Source organism: Nothoprocta perdicaria, unplaced genomic scaffold, assembly GCF_003342845.1.
Source record: "Nothoprocta perdicaria isolate Ctin4 unplaced genomic scaffold, notPer1 scaffold_131, whole genome shotgun sequence".
Classification (NCBI taxonomy): domain Eukaryota; kingdom Metazoa; phylum Chordata; class Aves; order Tinamiformes; family Tinamidae; genus Nothoprocta; species Nothoprocta perdicaria.
The window spans coordinates 2,084,133-2,105,557 of NW_020454439.1; the positions used below are offsets into that span (position 1 = coordinate 2,084,133).

Genomic DNA, 21,425 nt, shown 5'->3' on the forward strand with positions numbered 1-21,425 from the left:
GTTAAAATTGTCAGGATGAGGGGGGTTAACAGTTTTATAACAGGTCTGGAGCATAGGAGGAGAAGGCTTGTTTCCCTACAGCTTAGCTATCCTTTTGCAAACGGCGTCTCTGTGCATCCCATTATCGTCCAACTCAATGTATAAATGCAGATATCACAATGAGGAACGAGAACGGAAGGCAGTTCTCCAATCTGGGCAGTCCACAGATACATACATCAACTATAGCATGTGCCTTGTTTCAGCCCCTAACATAAAGTCTGTAAGATTCATGCCCAAAAGGCAGAATAGCCTCTCCAACAGGATGCTCACTGAAGTCCTTTAGGACAGTTGTTGGTCACATAACTCGGCAACCCAAGCCCAGAAACTGACTGCTGAAATGTTCTTGCTTTCAAACCAGGGATCTAGGTTTACCACTTATGGTAAACACAGCCACTTATGGTCCAGTGGACATAGGTTCTCCTTCCGATCCTTCACAGTAAAGAAATACTCTAAGCTTTGTCAAACCTTTTAGTCAAAACTTTTTGTTTTCTTTTATTTCACTGGGCCTTTTCTCAAACTTCCCTCCTTTTCTGCCCTCACATCTGCTTTGATTGTGGAAAAAAAGACAGTTACATGAAAAGCACGTTATTCACCTTCAGAAAACAAGAAGCCCCCAGGAAAGCAAGGTTGTTTGAAGAGAAGGTGCTAGTCTGCAACATGTACCTTGCCTTTTTGTCTGGTCTTGCCAGTGGCACCGGTTAAGCTATGAGCCCTTCAGTACAAGCCATTTCAATGTGCAGAATATTCCAGGACATGCCCCTTGTGCAGGCAAGGCCCCAGGGGCAATGAGCACCCCAGTTCAGGGCCTGATGTGGGACTGCTTTGTACCAGTTAAGTAGTCAAACTCCATTTTAAAACAGTAGGAAAAAAAAAAAGGGGGGGGGGGGCAGGGGAGGAGGAGGAATGTAAGCCTTCATGCTATATTTATAGTGTGCACATATGAATAGCCTGTGTACAGCAGCCTCCTTTGAACATGCAGCTGACTCGGTGTTCCAAGTAGATCCTACATTTCCAGAGAGTGGATCACACACCAATGCTTGTTATAGCTAAGTGAACATACTTGAACAGTCAGAATAGAGTCTTGCAGAAAAATAACACTGTAAGGACAGCCAAGCACAATTTCTTTCCTCTGCTGCCCAGAGAGGTCAATGTGCTCTTTACCCCACCACACTCACATGCTACTCCTTGGTCTCCCAAAGAGCCACGTGCTGCTTAGTCCCATTCTGTTTAACTACAAATCAGTTTAATTAATGTCCAAAAAGTGCCAGTCTCATGAGAAAACAGAAGAGCAGTTACAAGAACCAACGGCCATTCAGCAAAGTAGATCAACACAGGTCTAGGTACCTTTCCATTCCTCTGGACAGCGCTAAATGCTTTGTTACGAACATTCTTACTTTTCTGCAGGAGTTAAAGCCAAAGATAAACATCCAGGGGGAATAAATCCTATTTTCAGATCTGAAGCAAAATTTGTCTGTAATAAGTGTCCTCCTTAGGCACACCTGAAGCCCTAGCTTTGGACCTCTCAAGGCCAAGAATAGTTCTTCCATCTTTGTTCCCTGAGCACAAGACAACCAAGAAAACCTGTTCTTTTTGATGAGAATGCCTTTTACAGACTTTTACCTTTCCTGTCTCCTTAGGGGCTTTTAAGCACTTGCAGGCCATATTCAGACCACCAAGAGTTCTCTCACTTCAACAGTTAAATGTTTCTCCATTTTCATACCTGTGGTCTCCACAGCTATTGAAAAGTATCTTCCTCTGAAAGGTCTCCAAAATCCAACTTGCAAGCACAGAAATATAGAGAATTTCTGAGCACACAGGTCCCCTTACAAATCATGCACAGGCACCTCTAAGGGGCTGATGAAAACTGAGCAATTTGATGTTCTGCTTTCTCTGTCTTGGGGTCTGACAGGAACACACTGCATGCAAGTGTCCTACTTTTTATTACAGTATTTCTCACTTTCTTAAAATGTACATTTCATTTTATTTTATCATACATTGAATAAGCATAAGAAACTTGTAATATAAGTGACAAGAAAAATGTGAAAATTGCAATTGTGGATTGTGGCTTAAGAAAGTCAGTACATATTCCATTTTCCATCTGGTCAAAAGAGAAACAATGCAAGAAAAAAGGTACAAAATGTTCTTCCAATGGCTGACTTCAATAAATAACTTTTATTGTCAAAGAAAGCTCCTCCCTTACAGATGGTTTTCAACAGGATTGCATTCACTTTACAATGCTGCAATTGTAGGGATTTCAATTGCTTTCTTCAGCAAGTTGGAAAGAGATAAGGGAGGCAGCCTTTTAGAAATAATTAATAGTAAAATAAGACAAAATGCTGCATTATCACACAAACTTATTATAAGGAAATTCTAATATAGCCTAGACATTTTAGCCTGCTGCTAATGCAAAATACTTGCATTTCTTTTCTGGGATGGGGCTCATAACCTTCAAAACATATAGTACTAATTCTCATGCTATATTTCCACAGTATCACTATTAGAAATGATTATGTGTCTGGTGCACATTCTATCTTTTGTTCATTTCAATGAGGTGATTTCTTGCAATCTAATGCTAGGATTGATCCAATCTTTTCAGCTTTTAGAGTCTGACAATGCCATAACAGATCCAGAATATTGCAAGAGTTCTCAGCCCGTGCAACTGAATCACAGAATGGCTGAGGTTGGAAGAGATCCCTAGAGATCATCTAGTCCAATCCTGCTCAAGTACAGACATCTAGAACACGTGGCACTCGCATGCAAGTGGGTTTTGAAAATCTCCAAAAGAGGAGATTCCAAAACCTCTCTGGGTTGCTGGTTCCAGAACTCTGTCATCCTCAAAGTAAAGAATTTCTTCCTCACATGGACTTGGAACATCCTGTGATTTAATTCATACCCATTACCCCTTGTCCTCTCACTGGCCACTACTGAGAAGCATTTGGTCTCATCTTCTTTACATTCTCTTCTCAGGTATTTATACATATTGATAAGATCCCCTCTCAATCCTCTCTTCTACAAGCTGAAGAGGCCCAAGTCAGTCTCTCCTCATACAAGAGATGTTCCAGTCCCTTAATCATCTTTGTCGCTCTCTGCTGGACCCTCTCTAGAAGCTCCACGTCCCTCTTATACTGGGGAGCCCAGAACTGCACACAATACTCCAGGTGCGGCCTCACCAGAGCTGAGGAAAGGCGCAGGATCACCTCCCTCAACCTGCTGGCAACATCCTCCTGATGCAGGCCAGGATCCCATTGGCCTTCTTGGCCACAAGGGCACACTGCTCACTCATCGCTAACTTACTGTCAACCAGGACTCCCAGCTCCCTCTCTGCGGAGCTGCTTTCCAGCAGGTCAACCCCTATTCTGCACAGATGCCTGGGGTTATTCCTCCCCAGGTGCAGGACCCTGCACTTGTCCTTGTTGAACCTCATGAGGTTTCTCTCTGCCCAACTCTCCAGCCTGTCCAGGTCCCTCTGAATGGTAGCACAATCCTCCGGAGTGTCGGCCATTCCACCCAGCTTGGTATCATCCACAAACTTGCTCAGGATGTCCTCTGTGCCTTCATCCAAGTCATCGATGAACAAGTTGAACAGCCCTGGGTCCAGTACTGGCCTCTAGGGGACACCACCGGCCACAGGCCTCTAACTAGACTCGGCCTCATTTACCGCAATATCACAATCCCTGAGCTCTGTCATCCATCCACTTCTCAATCGTTCAGACATTTCTCAATCCAACTGGATGCAACTCATCTAGTTGCAAAGAGCTCTCACATACAAAAACAGCAATTCAATATAAAATAGTAATGGTGCAAAAAGTTACACATCATGGAGACATTTTGTGCACTACCTAATTACTGATGCTGTTGATGTTCACACTACCCTCCAAGATATTCAAAATCTTTAGTTATAACAACTGATAAAGTCTCTTACGTAAAAACTATGATGATGTATAACAAGGGTAAGCAGTTATGGAGAAGAAAAAAAAAATAGAGAAGGGTTGGTACACTTTGGTAAGCTATTTGATTCCTTTTTCCCAGAGATGAATTTGATGTGAGGTATAATGTGCCCCAAGAGAGCGTGCTAACAGCAGCAATGTAAAATGCATCATTCCTGTGTTTTTGATCCCACTTTGAAGGCTTGCCAAATGCTGCCTCCTCTTTAAAGAAAGTTTTCCTATTTTACAAGGGAAATCTATGTGAACTCCTCTGTATTTATGCATAAAGAATCAAAGATGCAGAGAAAATAAGTGGGTCATTAAAGAGGTCCTTCACAAATTCTACTAAAACTGAGCAGTTTCCAAGGGAGACGGAGAAGTAGCTCTCACGGGAGGAAGAAAACAAATAAACAAAATATTCTCCTAAGGTTTTCATGATAGATATGGACTTCCCACTGGAAACGGAAATGTACCTATAATCTGATGAGGAACAAAGAAAAACAGAAATTGACTTATTTCCTTCCCTATGTTATTTTTCTCACTAGATTTGCTTTAAAAAGAAGAACTGCAACAAAACAAACAAACCTTGAAGTTGTATTTGTACCATCTGGGTCTTGCACAATGCTGCCAACCATCTTTACAAGTTAGATTAAATGAGGGTTCTTATCTAAAAACATCAGCATACTTTAAAATGAATTTTAATTTGGGAAAAAGTCTAGCAAATGAACTGCCCAACACACAATCCCCCCAGCACAATCCTCTGCTAATGCAACAATGTCAGCTTTATGCCCATAAAAAGCAATTTCACATCCTTCTGTCACTCAATACCTCACAATTTGAATTCACTGAGAAGGCTTATTCATAGAACAGTTTATTACAGAGATATTAAATCTAGCACAGGGCATAATATTTTTCAGATAGAAGGATCTAGCATTACCTCAACATACTGCTTCTGAGTAACCAGGAGAAATCCAAGGACCATTTCAAGTTGCGAATCTCACTTATAAAACTCACATAGCAATCTATGTGATAGTAAAGAAGGAAAGAAATACTATGATCACTCGAGAAAAAAGAGAGAGAGAGAGAGAGAGAGAGAGAGAGAGAGAGAGAGAGAGAGAGAGAGAGAGAGAGAGAGAGAGAGAGAGAGAGAGAGAGAGAGAACGAATGGAGACAATAGTTTGAGAAATGGTGACATCCAAGATATCATAGACGCTCTCACTTCCAATCTGCCCAAGTTGCACTGAGAACATCCCGGGCCAAATTGCACAACAGTGCCACAGCAGTAACTAAAAAGTAGTAGAGATCAAACACTAGCAGAAATACCACATAGATTTTTCCAGATAACACTCCCTTCTGCCTTTCAGCTGTACTAAATAACCTCAGAAATCTCAGCCATTCTGCTGAGAATGAAGGTGCCTTGCCACCAGCTTGAAGGGTCCAGCTTGAAGGGTCCAGCTTACTGAGTTCTTTCTTCAGTCAATCTCTTTTCTAGTTTCATGTTCCCCATGAAAAATAATTAAGGGACTGGAGCATCTATCTTATGAAGAAAGACTAAGGGAGGTGCGCCTGTTTTCCCTGGAGAAGAGAAGGGTGAGAGGGGATGTGAACAATATGTACATAAATACCTGAAGGGTGAATGTAGCGAGGAAGGGGCCAAACTCTTCTCAGTGGTAGACTGTGATAGCACAAGGGGCAATAGGTATAAGATGAAACACAGGAAGTTCCACCTCCATAGGAGGAAGAACTTCTTCACTGTGAGGGTGACAGAGCCCTGGAAGGGGCTGCCCGGGGAGGCTGTGGAGTCTCCTTCTTTGGAGGTCTTCCAAACCCACCTGGATGCCACCCTGTGCCCCGTGCTCTGGGTGTCCCTGCTGGAGCAGGACACCTAATTGGACTAGATGACTCTAGAGATTCCTTCCAACCTTAATCATTCTGTGATTCTGTGAAACCTCATAAAGTAACAACAGAATGATTCAGTTCAGTTCATCTTTTTTTTCTTGGTCCCCTTGCCTAGGATATCGCTGAAGAGAACTCTTTATCCCAACATTAATGGGAGCCAAGAGAAGTGCTCCTTTATGCATGCTATGCTTCAGCAGAGAACAAGCAAGCAGTGTACTGCATCAGGACTGCACAGAGGCAGAAACCACCACCTTTCTGTTAATATTTCATTGGAAAAGAGAAAATTTAGAAGCACTGCTCCTGAATTACTGCACTGCACACTTTCAGCAAACTGTGAACTTTTAAATACACGATGTACATCTAAAATCTCTTACCAAAGAAATTCAAAGCAACCAAGTGCATACAGCTGAGGTCAAGATTTAAACTAAATCAAGAGACATAAAATTAAAAAGACAAGCAGAGAAGAAAATGCACACAACATGAAAATCAGAATCATTAATCTGAAGAGAGAACTACAGGGTTTTTTATTATCATAATTTTTCTTTTCTTTGTAATTTGAGTATTATTTACTAATGCAGAAGGAAAACATGAAAATAATCCACAATCATAAAGGAAGTACAAATTTGGTTATATGACTATATATAAACACTATGACTAATAAGAATATGCTGTCTATAATTGCATTCCATTTACCTGATCTGTAGAAAGGATGTACTGGGATGTGCTTATATTACATGCAGATAATGGTGAATTTCTTGATCAGAAATTGAGACATTTCAAATGAATTATAACAGTTACAGTGAATAACACTGCATTAAGCAGACCACTGCTTACAGAAAGATCAGACTGGAAACGGGAGAGTTACTATATACAGAGTTCTCTTGTTCACTTGTATATGTGAATTATAAAGGCACACACATACAAGACAGGGAGAAGCAACATGAGCACACATATCTGCCAGCTACTTTGTAGGAACTATTACATTAAACATTGGGAAACAAAACTGAATTTCATAAAGATAAAACTAAGCAATAAATCTAGTGCAATACTGCTTTGGGACTCTAACAAGAATGGTGAAATAAGCAATCTCTTCTCTTCCCTCTAGAAAAGGGAGGAGGATCTTTCCTTCTTTCTTCAAAAAAGACGTAAGAGGAGTAATCATGTGGCAGTGTATGTATTTCACAGATGAGCATATAGGCCTCCAGACTTTCAAGGACTGCCCACTCTTCTCTAAAATGAAAGCATCCACTTCATGCTTGTCTGTCCCAAGGGTCAAAGTACCAATATTAGGAAAAAAAACAGCTGTACAACCTTACAAGGTTCCCTCAGACAAGGGCAAAGTTCATACCTGAAGCTGTAGAAGTACCAAGTGACAAAAGTCAGGGGAACCCTCTTGACAGTCAACATAGCTTGTGCTCAAAAATCTCAAAAGCTCTTTAGAAAACATCTGGCCAATCAATACAATCACTGCTCTTGTTCTCTTTTCCTCTCAAATATAAGAATTCTTCAAATAAAGATCTTTATTTCTATAATACAAGTTGAATATGCAACTCAGAACCAGAACTATCTTTGTTTATTTTTATTGCTGTCATTGCTTTCTCTCTCTGCACAGATGTGTTGAAACACTGCGTTTACAGTAATACAAGCGATTTCTTTCTCTTTCTATGCATTCTTCTGTAATCATGTTTGTCTTGCCTAAACTGTTGTAAAGTCTGAGAAAGAGAGATTAGAGTGTCACAACCGACTATGGGTTGGTCGGGAGGGAGGAAGGGAGGGGGGCCTCTGCCAATCCTCTTTAGTCAGCAATAGCTGAAACAATTAAAAAAAAAAAAAAAAGAGAGAGCAGAGTCAAGGGAAGAATTATGTTTTCCTAAATACCAATACCTGGAAAAAAAAATTTAAATGTGAACTTTAAGAAAAATAACGTCAGTATCATATCAGCATTTTTACTTTTTATTACTAAAAAATCATTCTGGTGGCTTTACAAATGAGAGAATGCTAAAATCATGTTAGAAATCTACCATTTCTCTAAGAAAAATAAACTGTAATGTTCAAAGGTAATAAACTGTTTTTAGTTTTTTGATGATCTAGCTCAGGAAATTAGCCTGAACAAGAATTTTAGGCCATTAATACAAAACCCGATGCTTTGATTAAATCTGATTAAACCTTTTTCACCTTCTTGAAAGGTGAAAAAGGAATAAAGTGTATGGAACCAAACCCCATGTATAATTAAAGGCACAGTAGTACAACTGGAAAAAGGCATAGAGCCATCTGCAGTAGTATATTTGTTTGAAACATCATTTCAGACTGGCAAAGTATCAAACTATATTATGTAAGTAAAATGTCTTTTTGGCTTAGTTGTAGCAAAAGTATCTTCCAGGTTAAGTTAGGCAGCACTCCCTAGGAAGGTCTGCAGTGCTGCACATTCTTGGATACCCTGATTCAGCATGAGTCTTCAGCACATACTTAAATTTATTGATAAGAATTTAAGCTTTTGCTTAGGAGCTTAAATAAAATGAGGCCTTAATAAAGAGTCAGTACTAAGGGGGAAGAACTACAAGAAATGTCCAGAATATATGGCTCATGAGTTTCTCAAACTTGTGATCCTCCCACAGGACAGGGGATGCTCCAAAAGTGGTTTTCGAATTCCCAGATTTCAAAGAAAGTTTGGTCTGGAGTCATGAGAAGCCTTTTAATGCCCTAGCTCTGTACCTCACACACACATAACTGACAGAGTCAAAATAAAAGAAAGATGGAGAGAAATACATGATAATCCAGGACAGAGAGCTAAGCGAAAAGCCTGTGGTCTGACAGAAGAATATTCCAACATCACAGCTAGAGAGAGAAAAAAGAAAAAAAAAGAAAAAAAAAAGAAAAAGAATTTGTGCTGTAAAGCCAGAGCAAAGCCCTGGGCCATTACACACATTGTAGTTTCTGAAAGCTCAGGGAACTTTAATTACCTGTGTTCCTCCAAAGAGCCATACAGAAATGCTTCCACGTTAACCATGCATGGATTGAGGCAACACAAGATATTAATTACCTAAATTAACTGAGATTTGCAGAGCAAAACAAAATTATTTCAGAATTTAATTGTGTCTTTTTTTTTTCCTAGTAAAAACAAAACTAAAACAAACAAAAAGCCTAGACAAATAAAAAAGATAACAAGCTCTTTTTAGGGACAGTTTTAAAATTTTTAAATATAGTTACACACTGGATTAGTGGTCAGTTTCCTCTAGAGCGATTTTCCTCTCTCATCATTTTAAGGAAAAAAGCAGCAAGTAACTAAAAGACAAAGACAGTCCTCACTAATTTTATTAGTAAATTAGAATAAAATACTATATTATGATATAAAATAACAACTTAAAAGGATAGGGTTACTTTAAATCAGCACACTGAAAAACCGAATAAACTACAATTACTTAATCTATGTGAGGTCAATGACAAGGGCTTCCCTATGGAAGGACTACAAGGGCTGTCCATAACCAAAAAGGCATCACCAGAGCCCAGCAGCAGATCAGCAATGCCATAATGTCACTGACACTAAAGGGCAGCTTTTCCATCAACATGCTTCTAATTATAGTTCATCAAGCCACCTTGAAGAGCATACAAATATGTTAACAGCAAAATATGTAACTTTCAGTAAGTGTAGCCACAATGTTGAAGAGGAGTCACTTTTTAGACCACATCTTTCCATCAAGATGTCTCAGGCTTTGAGGCTGAGAGCAGCAGGACTGTCACAGCCCAGAGCTGCTGATGTGCAACACTGAGGAGTGAGCACGAGACCCACCGAGTACAGCCCATGGAAATGCACTGCTTGCAAGCTGAACCGCAAGTCCCATATGTTTCTTTGGGACCCTGATGATGACTTTTGATGCTGTGCTGGCAGGGAAACGGTAGACAGTTTCACAAATCATAGTTCACAAGAGGTCGAGGACTCATTCAAAACCAACTGCTTGACTAGCCCAATCCCAGTGTGGAGCATTCCGAGATCCACTTCCCCAGGACAGGATTAGATTGCTTCAGTCCTCAAAAAACTCCCAGTTTTTCATCTCAACAAATTCATCTGGAAATCTCTTTCAATATTTGTTGGTTTCTACATGAAAAAGTGCTTCCTGACATCTGTTCTGAATTTGTGCATCCTTAATTCCTCCCCCAACCTCTCCCTTTAAGGGCTAAATTGCAAATGGGAATCTGACAGAGATGGATCTCTCTCAAGCCTTTATATGCAGTCATTTGCTACATTTACAACTTTATTTTTTCACACATATTTCCAAAACAGTGGGGTCAGGGAAGGGGGTAAACTTGCTTTTACAGCTCACACGATTTTAGCAGTGGTATCAACATCATCTGATGAATTTATGCTACATAGTTTCATAATCTACAAACTAGTTTTGCAAATAAAGTAATGGGAATGAATGCAATATGCCAAAAGTGCAATGATGAAATTTCTGCTTCCATATTTCCTTTCAGTTTTGTAATTTCCTGGGTTTTTGTTTTGCTTTGTTTTTCTGTTGGGCCCTAGGATAGGAAGCACAAGGCTTGCTTACATGTCATTCTGCACACAGTGTTATGACAGGGACAACTGCAAAATTCCCACTATTACTCAGATTTCATTCTAACTTGAAGAAACCAAAGTCTCAGAAAAGCTCAAAACTGGTTCTTCCTTTTATATATTTGGAACAAATTCAGATCTTACTTTCACGTCTCCATAAACCTTATTTTCATGGATGATACAGACAATATGAATTTTACTTTCTTATTCATTGGCAAGCATAATATCATAATTCTCTTGCAACATCTTGAAAACCAGCACTGTAGTGTTGTCAATGAAAAGGCTGTGCTGTTGCTTTTACCTGAACACATGTGTAAATTACTTGCTTTGTTATAGGACTTTATGGCCCAAGTTACACAAAATAATACTTTTTATGAACATTCATGACCCCCGTAGCTTTGGAATAATATTTTATTGTGCTGATGGTATTATTCTTTTCAAAAATTATTACAACATTAGCAGAATTGCAACTTTCTTGGTTTCATTCCTTCCCTTTCTGCATGACTTTCAAATAACTAACTACTTAGACATTAGATCTTGGGGAATGTTTAACTGACACAATAGTTATTCCCTATACGCTGTGAACAAGGTAGCTTTTACAGAAAATATATTCTTGCCTTGTAAGTAGAATACATTTTAGAGAGGAAGGATACCTCCAAAGGAAGAGTCCATTAAACTCTTTCCATAAGATTCAAATGGATACGAATGTAATTTTGGCTACAGCTTTCCTCAAGTCTTCAACTTCTTTAGATGGTTTTAATATATTCCCAATGCAACTCAAAACCCTCTAGAACCATTCCTATCTTTATTTTTTCAATCAAACTAAAAATGCAGCAAACATGTCAGACACTGAAGGCAAGATTCAGATGCCTTGTCTTGTGTAATACACTAGTAATTTATTTTCTGTTACTTTTTATATATATACACACACACACATCAGTATCTTGATGATAGTTATGCTATTATATTATATACTTTTGGCACTCTATATATCAATCTTTTTAACAGTGAACACCCAAATGCCTGTCAGGATAAATATTGGCTGAAATATCATTTCCTGTTTATAACATATGGCATCTGTATGAAATGATTTGTCTCCAAAACAAGTTTAAAGAAATGCTTACCACAGTATTCAACACGGTTTCTGCACCATTACTACAGGAAACTCTAGAACTACACAGGAGCTACCCAAGCAAACCTGCAGGTTACTGATATTAATAACTGATCATTCCCTCCAGTGGAAGTCCATGCTGCTATCTGTATGCATTGTTTGGAAACCCAAAGCCTATGCACAAGGAAGGATAAATTACTTTTTATTAGATCAGATAATGTATCTCTGTATATAATCAGATAATATATATGTAGACAAAACTGTTATCTTTTTATTTCTAGACTACCCACACTACATTACCATCACTATTATTTACTATTAAAATGCCTTGAATGTTTCCAATTACATGACGAAAAAAGCAACACCTTGCTTGCACATTTAATTGCTACTATTTGCATTTTACTATTTTATTTTATGAAAGAACAAGATTTTGCATTTGCCCTGCAGACCATGTAACACTTTTCCAAATGCACATTAACACTTTCTTCTCCAAATGGGAAATTCGCAACCAACTCCCACTTTTATTTACCAGAACTTCTCAGAAAGGTCCACAAAACCAAAGTTCTAAGTTCTTCTCTTGAATGTATTTAGATTTCTTGGAAACACCAAAACAAACAAACCCATGCCCAAGACCAAACATCAGTCCATAATATAAACAGAAGCAGCTCTGTGGTCTCAAAAAGCTCACTGTTGTTATTACTACAAGCCCAATCCTCATGCTTAGCCAATATTGATCAACAATTTTGGTTAAAAAGCAGATTAAACTGTTCTATGAGGGTGGTTCTATCAAAGCAAAGTCATGCCCTCTGAAGGCTGTTATATTCAGACTGCAACACTGTGTAAATGCCTTTAATTTCCACAGCTCTACAGATGACCCTGGTAGACTCCTAGACCCTGGTAGTATCTATTTCATTTCAGCTATAATCGGCACAGAAAAAAGAAAGGAACTTCACACTAATGGATTTGTCTAATGCCTGGGTGCTACTGTACTGGCCCCAATTTGGTCTAGTTCTGCTACAGCTTCACACAAAATGATGACTTGGCAGATCATATAATCCTTCTGACAATTAAATTTTCAATTCCCTATGTAAATCTGGAAACTTAGGTCTGATCTGTTCAATGTTTTTAATACCAAAAATGTAATCAGGCCAGTTCCAATAGGAAAAAAAATCCAAAGGAAAGATATGAAAAACATGTTCACATTAAAAAAGAAGGCAACACAAAGGGGATATGTTAAAACAAGCTGGTAGTAGCAAGTGGTGCCCTCATCTTCCATTCATGTTTACATGGTCCTCCTTCTATGCTGCACAATATATGTTACTCACATCTATCTTGTCATCTCTTTATTTGCAAGTATCAGATGAATAATATATCCAGAGCTGAACAACATACTGGCTTTTGATTTCAGTTGTTTGTCTATGCACTTAAGATAAGTAGAAGACAATTTCAGAGTGATACCATTAGATTTTACCATTCAGTAATATTTAGCCATGTATTAGCTCTATCTTTCCTATAACAACACTTTTGAGTGCCCATATAATTGCTAATATACATACCCTTATAGCTCAAGAATAACAATAAAGTTTCTGATCCTCATACTTTTGTTATGAAAGCCAAAGGATAAATGCAACATTGAACATGTTTAGTGTTAATTTGCTCTGTCACACACAGACATCTTTGGATTCTGAAAGCGTGTAGTCTGTTGAGTAAGATGGTTAATCCCTCTTTCCTCATTTCAGACTGTTCCTAGATGCTATATACCAATGCTCTAACATTTGTCAGCTGAAAAGTAGTCCCTTTGTATATACATGGACTTGTGCTGTTTTGATACTTCACAAATATGCAAGATCTATTTTAAAAGTAATTTTTAACTTGAAAACAATCATCTTGAGCTTTAAAAACATGTCTTTGGCCAGTGACACTTGCTTTAAACACAGCATTAACAAAATTCAATATGAAATGCAATAAAAATTGCTAAACTGGGAGGCACAGCAAGGGCAGACTATTCTTTTACCTCTACAGGTACTTGGAAATTTTAAAAAATAATCAAAAATCTAGCAATGAATAAAAGGTATAAATATTCTACAGTGGAAAGTATAAATCGACGAGTAACATGCTTACATTTTTCATAATCTAAAGCTCAGAACTTGCATTTAGTTCTCTGCTGCTGTAAAATTTAGAACCAGAAGAGCAAAATACATGTGTTTACTCAGACTAGTTTTTTCTTACTGGCACAACTATGTAGTTTATATTTCACACAATTATCTTGCTGTTTTTAGCTTGAAACATGTAATTCTATAGGAGAAATGAAAAACTAAGCCATTGATGCAGATGTTTTAACTATAGAGGGTCCCAAGCTTTATTAATAGCAAGACTGGTTCCCCAAAAAAAACAGCTAGGTAATTTGATCTAGGTATTTTGACAGCTAGGTATTTGATCTAATAATCTTTTTAATTAATTGATACATTTCTGCAGTCTAACTCAAATACATACAGATCATGAGAGATCAGGAAAGTGAACAGGCTTACCTTGTCTTCACATTTTCTATGGCAGGCATACTTGCAAACTAAAATAAAAGCAAAGCAAAGAGGTCAATACAAAAGCAAATAGGTTCTCCCTTCATTTCTTCGAGTCTGCCTCTTACTAGAAACCTAGCCAACGTCAAATCTTTAGATATAAAAAAATACGTATGCATTCAAAACAAAGAAGAAACAAGCAGCATAGTGTACATTTGTCCCTTTCTCAAGCATTACCATGAGCTCTAGGTATTCCACGAGCTCAGGTTGCTCAGGTTGCCACCTACGTTTACAGCTTCATATATATGCCACTAAAGTGGCAACGAGTGTAAGGCCCACTTGTTTCCAATCAGCTGTTCAAACTTGTAGTCACAACAGCAGTTTCAAGACCTCAGGAAAGCAGAGTAAATTCCAGCTCACAAGTGACTATCATTGTTCCAGCTTCAATTTCACATTGTGAAACAAAGTTTGCACAATAATGGAAAATATCTTCAAGAGGCTAGCATTTTTTTTAATTCCCACTGATCTCAGAGCAGGTAAGGATAATTCAAACAGAAAGGCAACACTTTTATTTAAGTACAGACAAGTAATGATTCAAGTAGGAAGCATTAGCATTATACTTGCTTCCAGAACTTGGTACAGCCAGGTTTGGGTAGATTTTCTTTTACACACACTTCTTTCCTTACCCTGAAATTCGCTGTGTTTTCATACAATGAAAAATCTTTTGAGTTACTATGAGTTACGTTATGTTTTAAGTTTAGGAAACAAAAAGAAGGAAATAAAATCACTTAAGTCAATCTGCAAGGTCAGTTAAGTAGTAGAATACTACACAGGTTCAGATGGAAGGTGAAGTGGGCCTATCACTAAAGCTGAAATGCATATTTGCATCTAAAACAGGGAAGACATTGTGCAGCCTAATTCAATTGCAAGGGTGCAGCTATTAAGATGTAAGAGCAGTAAATATTTCAAGATTTTTTGACTGTTGCATAAAAACACCCTCACACACCAGCAGCCTTTTTTCCTGAGAAATAAGACTTACTGATCCTTGTTTTTATAGATCTTATAGATGCTAAGTTTCACAAGGAATTACAAGTTATCAGTTCTTTGGTCATAGTGCTTCACTTCATCTAGATTCCTTACCAAAAAAAAGTTATTAATGTTCATACAAATACACTGTCCTGGAAAAAAAAAAATCAATCACAAACATTACAGACAATATACAAAGTCTATAATAAATACAGAGAACAGGAAACACAGTCATAGTTTTTTTCAGTATCCATATACCTCAGAAGTCTGAGAGTTTCCCAGAGGTTAACAAACGTAACAGCACTCTTTGCTTGAAAAGAAAACACTGAAGTCAGATGGGATCTCACCCTGAGTAATAACTACAAGTCTGGGTTTTGCAGCATCACCACATTCAAACTTAAAAGCAACAGAAATACAGTATACAAACTCCATACATAATTACAGGGTGAAGACTTTACAAATAAATTTTTCCTATCTTTACAAGACTCAGTGGAAACAAAGAGTATCAAGAGATAATCAGCTAAATACAGACAAGGCAGAGACGACTGAACCAATCCATACACTTTTTTTTTCCTCCCATATATTTAAATCAATACCATTCAAAAGTTAGAAATCGGATTCATTCACACAGCCTGCTTTACCACTCCTTGGCATCCAGAATCCCCTACTCATATCTAAAACCAGCGCTTTCATGGCTCAGACTGACGTAAGACATTACCTTCTCCTCCTCACTGTTTAATAAACCTAATAGTGATAGTAAAACTGTATAAAAGTAAACACTAGAACAAGATCACTCTCTGTCCAGATGTTGGGAGTACAAAGACTTCCTTTGTGTTCTGAAGCAGAAAGGACCTTCTCTGCCCTTCTCCCCCTTGCTGTGCAGCGAAAGGCCAAATCGCTCCCAAAAGGCAGACCAGGTACATTCAGTAACAGAAACGCCTCCTTAAGAGGAATAGATCCACACATCGATTCCCATTTCCTGGCAGATATGAATTTCACTGGCAGACCAGATCTATGCCCAGAACAACAAAACACAAAGTGACCAAGTCCACTGTGACAAAGACAGGCTCGTGGCACTTTCCAGGTGGTTGGAAGCATCAAAGCATTTCACATTAACTACACACATCCCAGCGAGCTTATTCAACCTCCACTGCACACAGGGGTCAACAGAGTTGCATCTACAGGGATATTTACACTGAGTTAAGAAACAGTAGCAGCTAGAACAGAATTGGCTTAGCAGCGCCCATCACCAGGCTCCATCGTTAAACTCTGTCCTCATCCAGCCCTTAAAAAGCTGCATAAGAAATTCCTTCATTTGCTGGTAAGCTGCAGATTTTTATATATGTATACAAAGACACATATGTGTGCATACACACATATATAAATACATATGCATAAATACAAGAACATCTCTCTATACTATATACTCTCCCAAAATAAAAATGTCTTGCTTGCAGTAAGCATACAGCCAGACCTGCTAAAACTGATTAAGAAGGAGAAGAGAGGAGGGGAAAAAAAAAAAAAAAAGTCTTTGGCATTCAAGTTCTTGGGAATTAACATTCAAGTGGAAGAAAGTCATTCTTGGATCACTGATCTGATCTACAGCCAGTTATCCACCTCCAGATAATAACAATTTCCAACAATTTTATTAATAACTGTAATACAGTCATGAAAATAAATCTGGAGAATGTTTGCCAAGTACACCAGAGTTGTTTAAAGTGCTTTTAAACTCATTTTTCCTTTTTTTTCTATGTCACTACTATTCTTCCTACCCTTCTCCAAAGGAGAAAAAAAAAAAGTGTAAGAACAAAGAATTATCATTGCCATTAACATCTGAAAGAAAAGTATCTAGAAAACATCACGAATTATCTGTAGAGGAAGCAGTAGGCACCCAAAGCAAGTGAACAGAGTCAGGGCTGCACCTGGCAGCCACAACTCTCCACGGCCCTGAGTAAAGACAAGTTTGGGGAGGGCAGTCCGGCTGCTGATTTACTCACATCCATTTACAAGGCACTTAACCACAGCTCTTATTATCATGAATAAAGACAGATCTCTTAGTGACCACTAGTGAGCAACCATCCATCCATCCACAGGAGGAAACAAAAGAGAGCCATTTTCTTGATATTTATTCCCCACGGCAGCTAACACTGCTACCTCACAGAGCTGTTCTGCCTGGATATTCGTGCCCTCTCAGCCCAAGGCTGTTTTGAGCTGTGTTTAGAGCACTCTCAAAGAGAAGCATTACCATAACTATCTGATTTGAATCATTTTCATCTGCCAGTTGTTTTTACAGCAGCTCTTCAATAGCAGAAAGATGCACTTGGGGAACACATCTATGTTCAAAGGAGCAGCAACATGCTGGTCATGCAGCCTACGCTTTTTCAAGTACAGCAAACATGCAGTGCAAAAGCACAAGATAGCAAAGCATACTCACATACTCAACTGGCAAGGAAAACATGGGCAACTTACAGGAAAAAGATTTCAACAAGCAGCTTCTACCAAATGTCGGCATTCTTCTGACAGAATTCACAAGCAACACAGCAGTCAGCTCTTTCCGGGACCACGGCCCAATTGCCTTTACGTATGAGAATGCTCAAATCTGTTTGAAACAGTCCAGAGGATTTAATCAATGTCACACTCGGCAAGGCTCTTCAACACAACAGCTGAATGTCTGCATCCCACGTATCGGCTCTCGTCAAATACCAGACTTTCCAAATTTGTGTTCAAGAATCCTGGCAGCAGTTCCAAGAACAACTGTCCCAAGCTGGCTGGCTGGCAACAAAACGGCGGCCGCACCATATTTAGTCAATTTACTATACTTCAAAATGGTTCCTAAACAATAGCTCAGAGAATCTGTTTTTAACCAGAGGGGGGGAAAAAAAGTCACATTTCTATGGATAAAAACAAAAACCGTTAACTCCTCAAAGCTAACTGGACTACTACCAGAAAACAGACATAAGAATAAGTAGCGTCAATCAGATTTTTCAGATTTAAATTCCAAAACTGTTGAGAACTTACATTTCTGTTCTGTTTCTTACACTAGTCAGGCATATAAAATGTGCTTTGAAAATCCATAGCAATGTATTTACAAAAAATCAGAGTAGTTACAGAAAGTAATCACAGGATAATTTGTGGTCCACTGAAGCTGCTAAATATCCTGCAGTTCACAGGAGCGTCACCACAACAAGTAACAGAAGCCTTTTTGTTTGTTGAGAGCTAACTTACCTGTTCACATTTTACCATTTCCTGAATACACAATGCAGCCATATATTGCCATATACTCTCACACTGTACATGCAATGACTACTGGAACATGCCTAGCTTGTTCACACTTAGCCACAGGTTTTATCAAGTAACTCCATATTTTTATAAGCTCAACCTATGGTAAAGACACAAACAACATAATTCAGAAATCCTCTTCAGGGTAGAAATTAGAGAACCTAAGAGATGTAACTCAATTTAATGACTTAGTGATTACTAAGAAAGATCACTTGTCCTGAAGAAAGATACCTCCCAGCTCTTACTATTCATTTTTACCTTCCTGATGACAAATAGTAAAGGAAAATATTGGATAGTAAAGGAGGATACTGGATACTGGCCTAGCTGTTTGAAGGAGGCTTTCTTTCCCTCATCGTCTACCAACTTTCCCAAAATAGGCATGTGCTATTTCAGAGAGCAAGGCAGGAGCCCTTGTGACCCACAGCTAAATAGAATGCAATGCAAGCATATAAAAAGATTTGTTTAACTACAACTGAGTTTTTATTGTTTCCAATTCCACAGGCTTCTCAGTAAATTCCTGAAAAAGGAGTGTCAAAGAGCTATAGGAGTGCAAAGGCCTGGTGAGTGGGGCAATTAAGCCAGCAATATCACTATTAAGTGATATCGCTTTCCTGTAGCAAATTTTCTTAAAGAAGATTCCAGTCTGTCATTGATTCCACAGGAAAACTGAATCAAGATTTTCGGACAAATGCATCATAAAGCCACCATGACAAGAACTTCTCCAGGGTGAGCTTGGTTCAAAAGGTATCTGTAACCAAAACAAGTTCTCCCAACAGCAAATCAAGACAGAACCATCAACTGATTAACACAGGCTCATTTTTACAAAACAGCAATGGAGGCTACTACTGAAGAGACAGATATTAACTTAACATAATCAATAACTCTCATAGATTTACAAACTCCATGTATTATAATACATGTAAACGCATACTAAAAAACACCATATCAGCATCTTTTAGCTAGAAGATAGAGTGTTCAAGCAAAATAGACTTGCTCAAGCATTTGTATTCAATAACCTACCTGCAATACACCCAGAACTATAGGCAACCCTTGTGAAAGGCTCCCAGCACAGGATAAACATAGCAGCTGCCACAGTAAACTTATTCATGTCTTACCTTTTTGAAAGGCTGGAATTATCCACATGAACTGCTATTTTCAAGTAACTAGTTAGAACTAACAGGATTTTTTCTTTCTTTAGTATCACAACGTCTCTGTTTAAGAGTATAAACTAACTATTAAAAGCATTTTGTCTTTTTTTTTTCCACTGAACTCTTTGAGTCACATGCATTTCAACAGAGAGGGCAAAATAAGCATTAGGAACATCCCTATTTATAGTTTTCAAAAGTCTGCTCTGAATTTTCAGAACCACATCATATACCATTTGTCTTTTGGAACATTCAGTAACTTTTCTAGTGTCGAGATGAACTCTAAAGCTAATACACGCCTTTGGTCAGTTCTCCACTTGTATTAGAAAGGGATTTAAGATACCTCCAGGACATAAGAGAGCCCAATTCCAGTACTGTGGAATTCAATGGGAGTTTTGCTATGGCTTCACAGCAAAAGTCACCACAATAACATTAGTCACACACATATGCCCATGCAGTGAGCTACAGATATGACAAGGATACTTTCTAAGCCACCCAATGAATGCTAAAGCATCCACTAGTTTACCGAGACAAAAATGCTTTTTGGTGGTTTCCACTCTACCATAAACAACAGACACAAAGACAAATAATCAATCTCACATGTCCTTTCTAAAAGCAGAATAAAGGAAAATGGGAAGAGCGAACTTTGCAGCCAGGCTGAGGCTTATTTTTTGATTTTTTTTTTTTTAATGTGATGAATAGAAAACACTCCCATCACGCCCACCACACACGTGCACTCTTCTGCTGATATGTCCCTATAAGCTCCACAGCAATACAGCACAAGATAAAGACCCCAAATGAAAAGTAAGCACACAGGAAATAATTAACTGCAGCATTAAAAGATGGCACGCAGTTCTATTTGGGGCAGAAACACCTTCAAGTCTAAAAATGAGGGAGAGTCTCCTACCAGGAAACCCTGGTTTTCAGCTGCAGAATGAGGAGCTTGTATTTAGCTGTGCTAAACCCCTGAGGGCTGTGCTGCCATCCAGAAGGACCTGGACAGACTGGACAATGAAAATCTCATGAACTTCAACAAGGGCAAGTGCAGGGTCCTGCACTTGGGGAGGAATAACCCCGGACAGCAGAACAGATTAGGGGTGGACCAGCTGGAGAGCAGCCCTGCAGAGAGGGACCTCGGCGTCATGGTGGATGACAAGATGACCATGAGGCAGCAGTGTGCCCTGGTGGCTAAGAAGGCCAATGGGATCCTGGGGTGCATTAAGAAGAGCGTCTCCAGCAGGTCGAGGGAGGTGATCGTCCCCCCCTACACAGCCCTGGAGAGGCCACATCTGGAGTACTGTGTCCAGTTCTGGGCTCCCCAGTACAAGAAGAATGTGGAGCTGCTGGAGAGAGTCCAGCGCAGGGTTACGAGGATGATTAGGGGCCTGGAACATCTGTCCTATGAGGAAAGGCTGAGGGAGCTGGACCTGTTCAGCCTGGAGAAAAGAAGGCTGAGGGGGGACCTGATCAGCGTCTACAAATACCTCAAGGGAGGCAGTGAGGAGGAGGGGGCCGGCCTCTCTTCAGTGGTGGCCAGCAATAGGACTAGAGGAAATAGAGGAAAGGGCCACAAGCTGAGGCACCAAAAGTTCCACAGGAGCTTGAGAAAAGACTTTTTGACAGTGAGGGTGACAGAGCCCTGGAACAGGCTGCCCAGAGACGTTGTGGAGTCTCCTTCTTTAGAGATCTTTAAAAACCCGCTTGGACACAGCCCTGTGCCACGTGCTCTAGGTGACCCTGCGTGAGCAGGGGGGTTGGACTAGATGATCTCTAAAGGTCCCTTCCAACCTTAAGCATTCTATGATTCTATGATTCTATGATTCTATTTTTAAGAAATTATCAGAATCATGTGTCAAAGACGTTGTAAGAGTAACAGTCACATTACGGCAGCAACATCTGCTGGGCCAGTCTCACTTTCAGCCAAACATTGTC

At 39.1% G+C, this 21,425-nt stretch overlaps 1 protein-coding gene across 2 annotated transcripts in view; it reads right to left on the reverse strand.

Annotated features, from left to right (window-relative positions):
- The window catches only part of TNS3 (tensin 3), a 265,746-nt gene that overhangs the window by 134,210 nt on the left and 110,111 nt on the right, over positions 1-21,425 (reverse strand). For both annotated transcript variants that reach the window (XM_026033704.1, XM_026033705.1), the window contains one exon: positions 14,056-14,093. In XM_026033704.1, the coding sequence (XP_025889489.1) occupies positions 14,056-14,093 (38 nt within the window). The remainder of the gene's footprint in view (positions 1-14,055; positions 14,094-21,425) is intronic.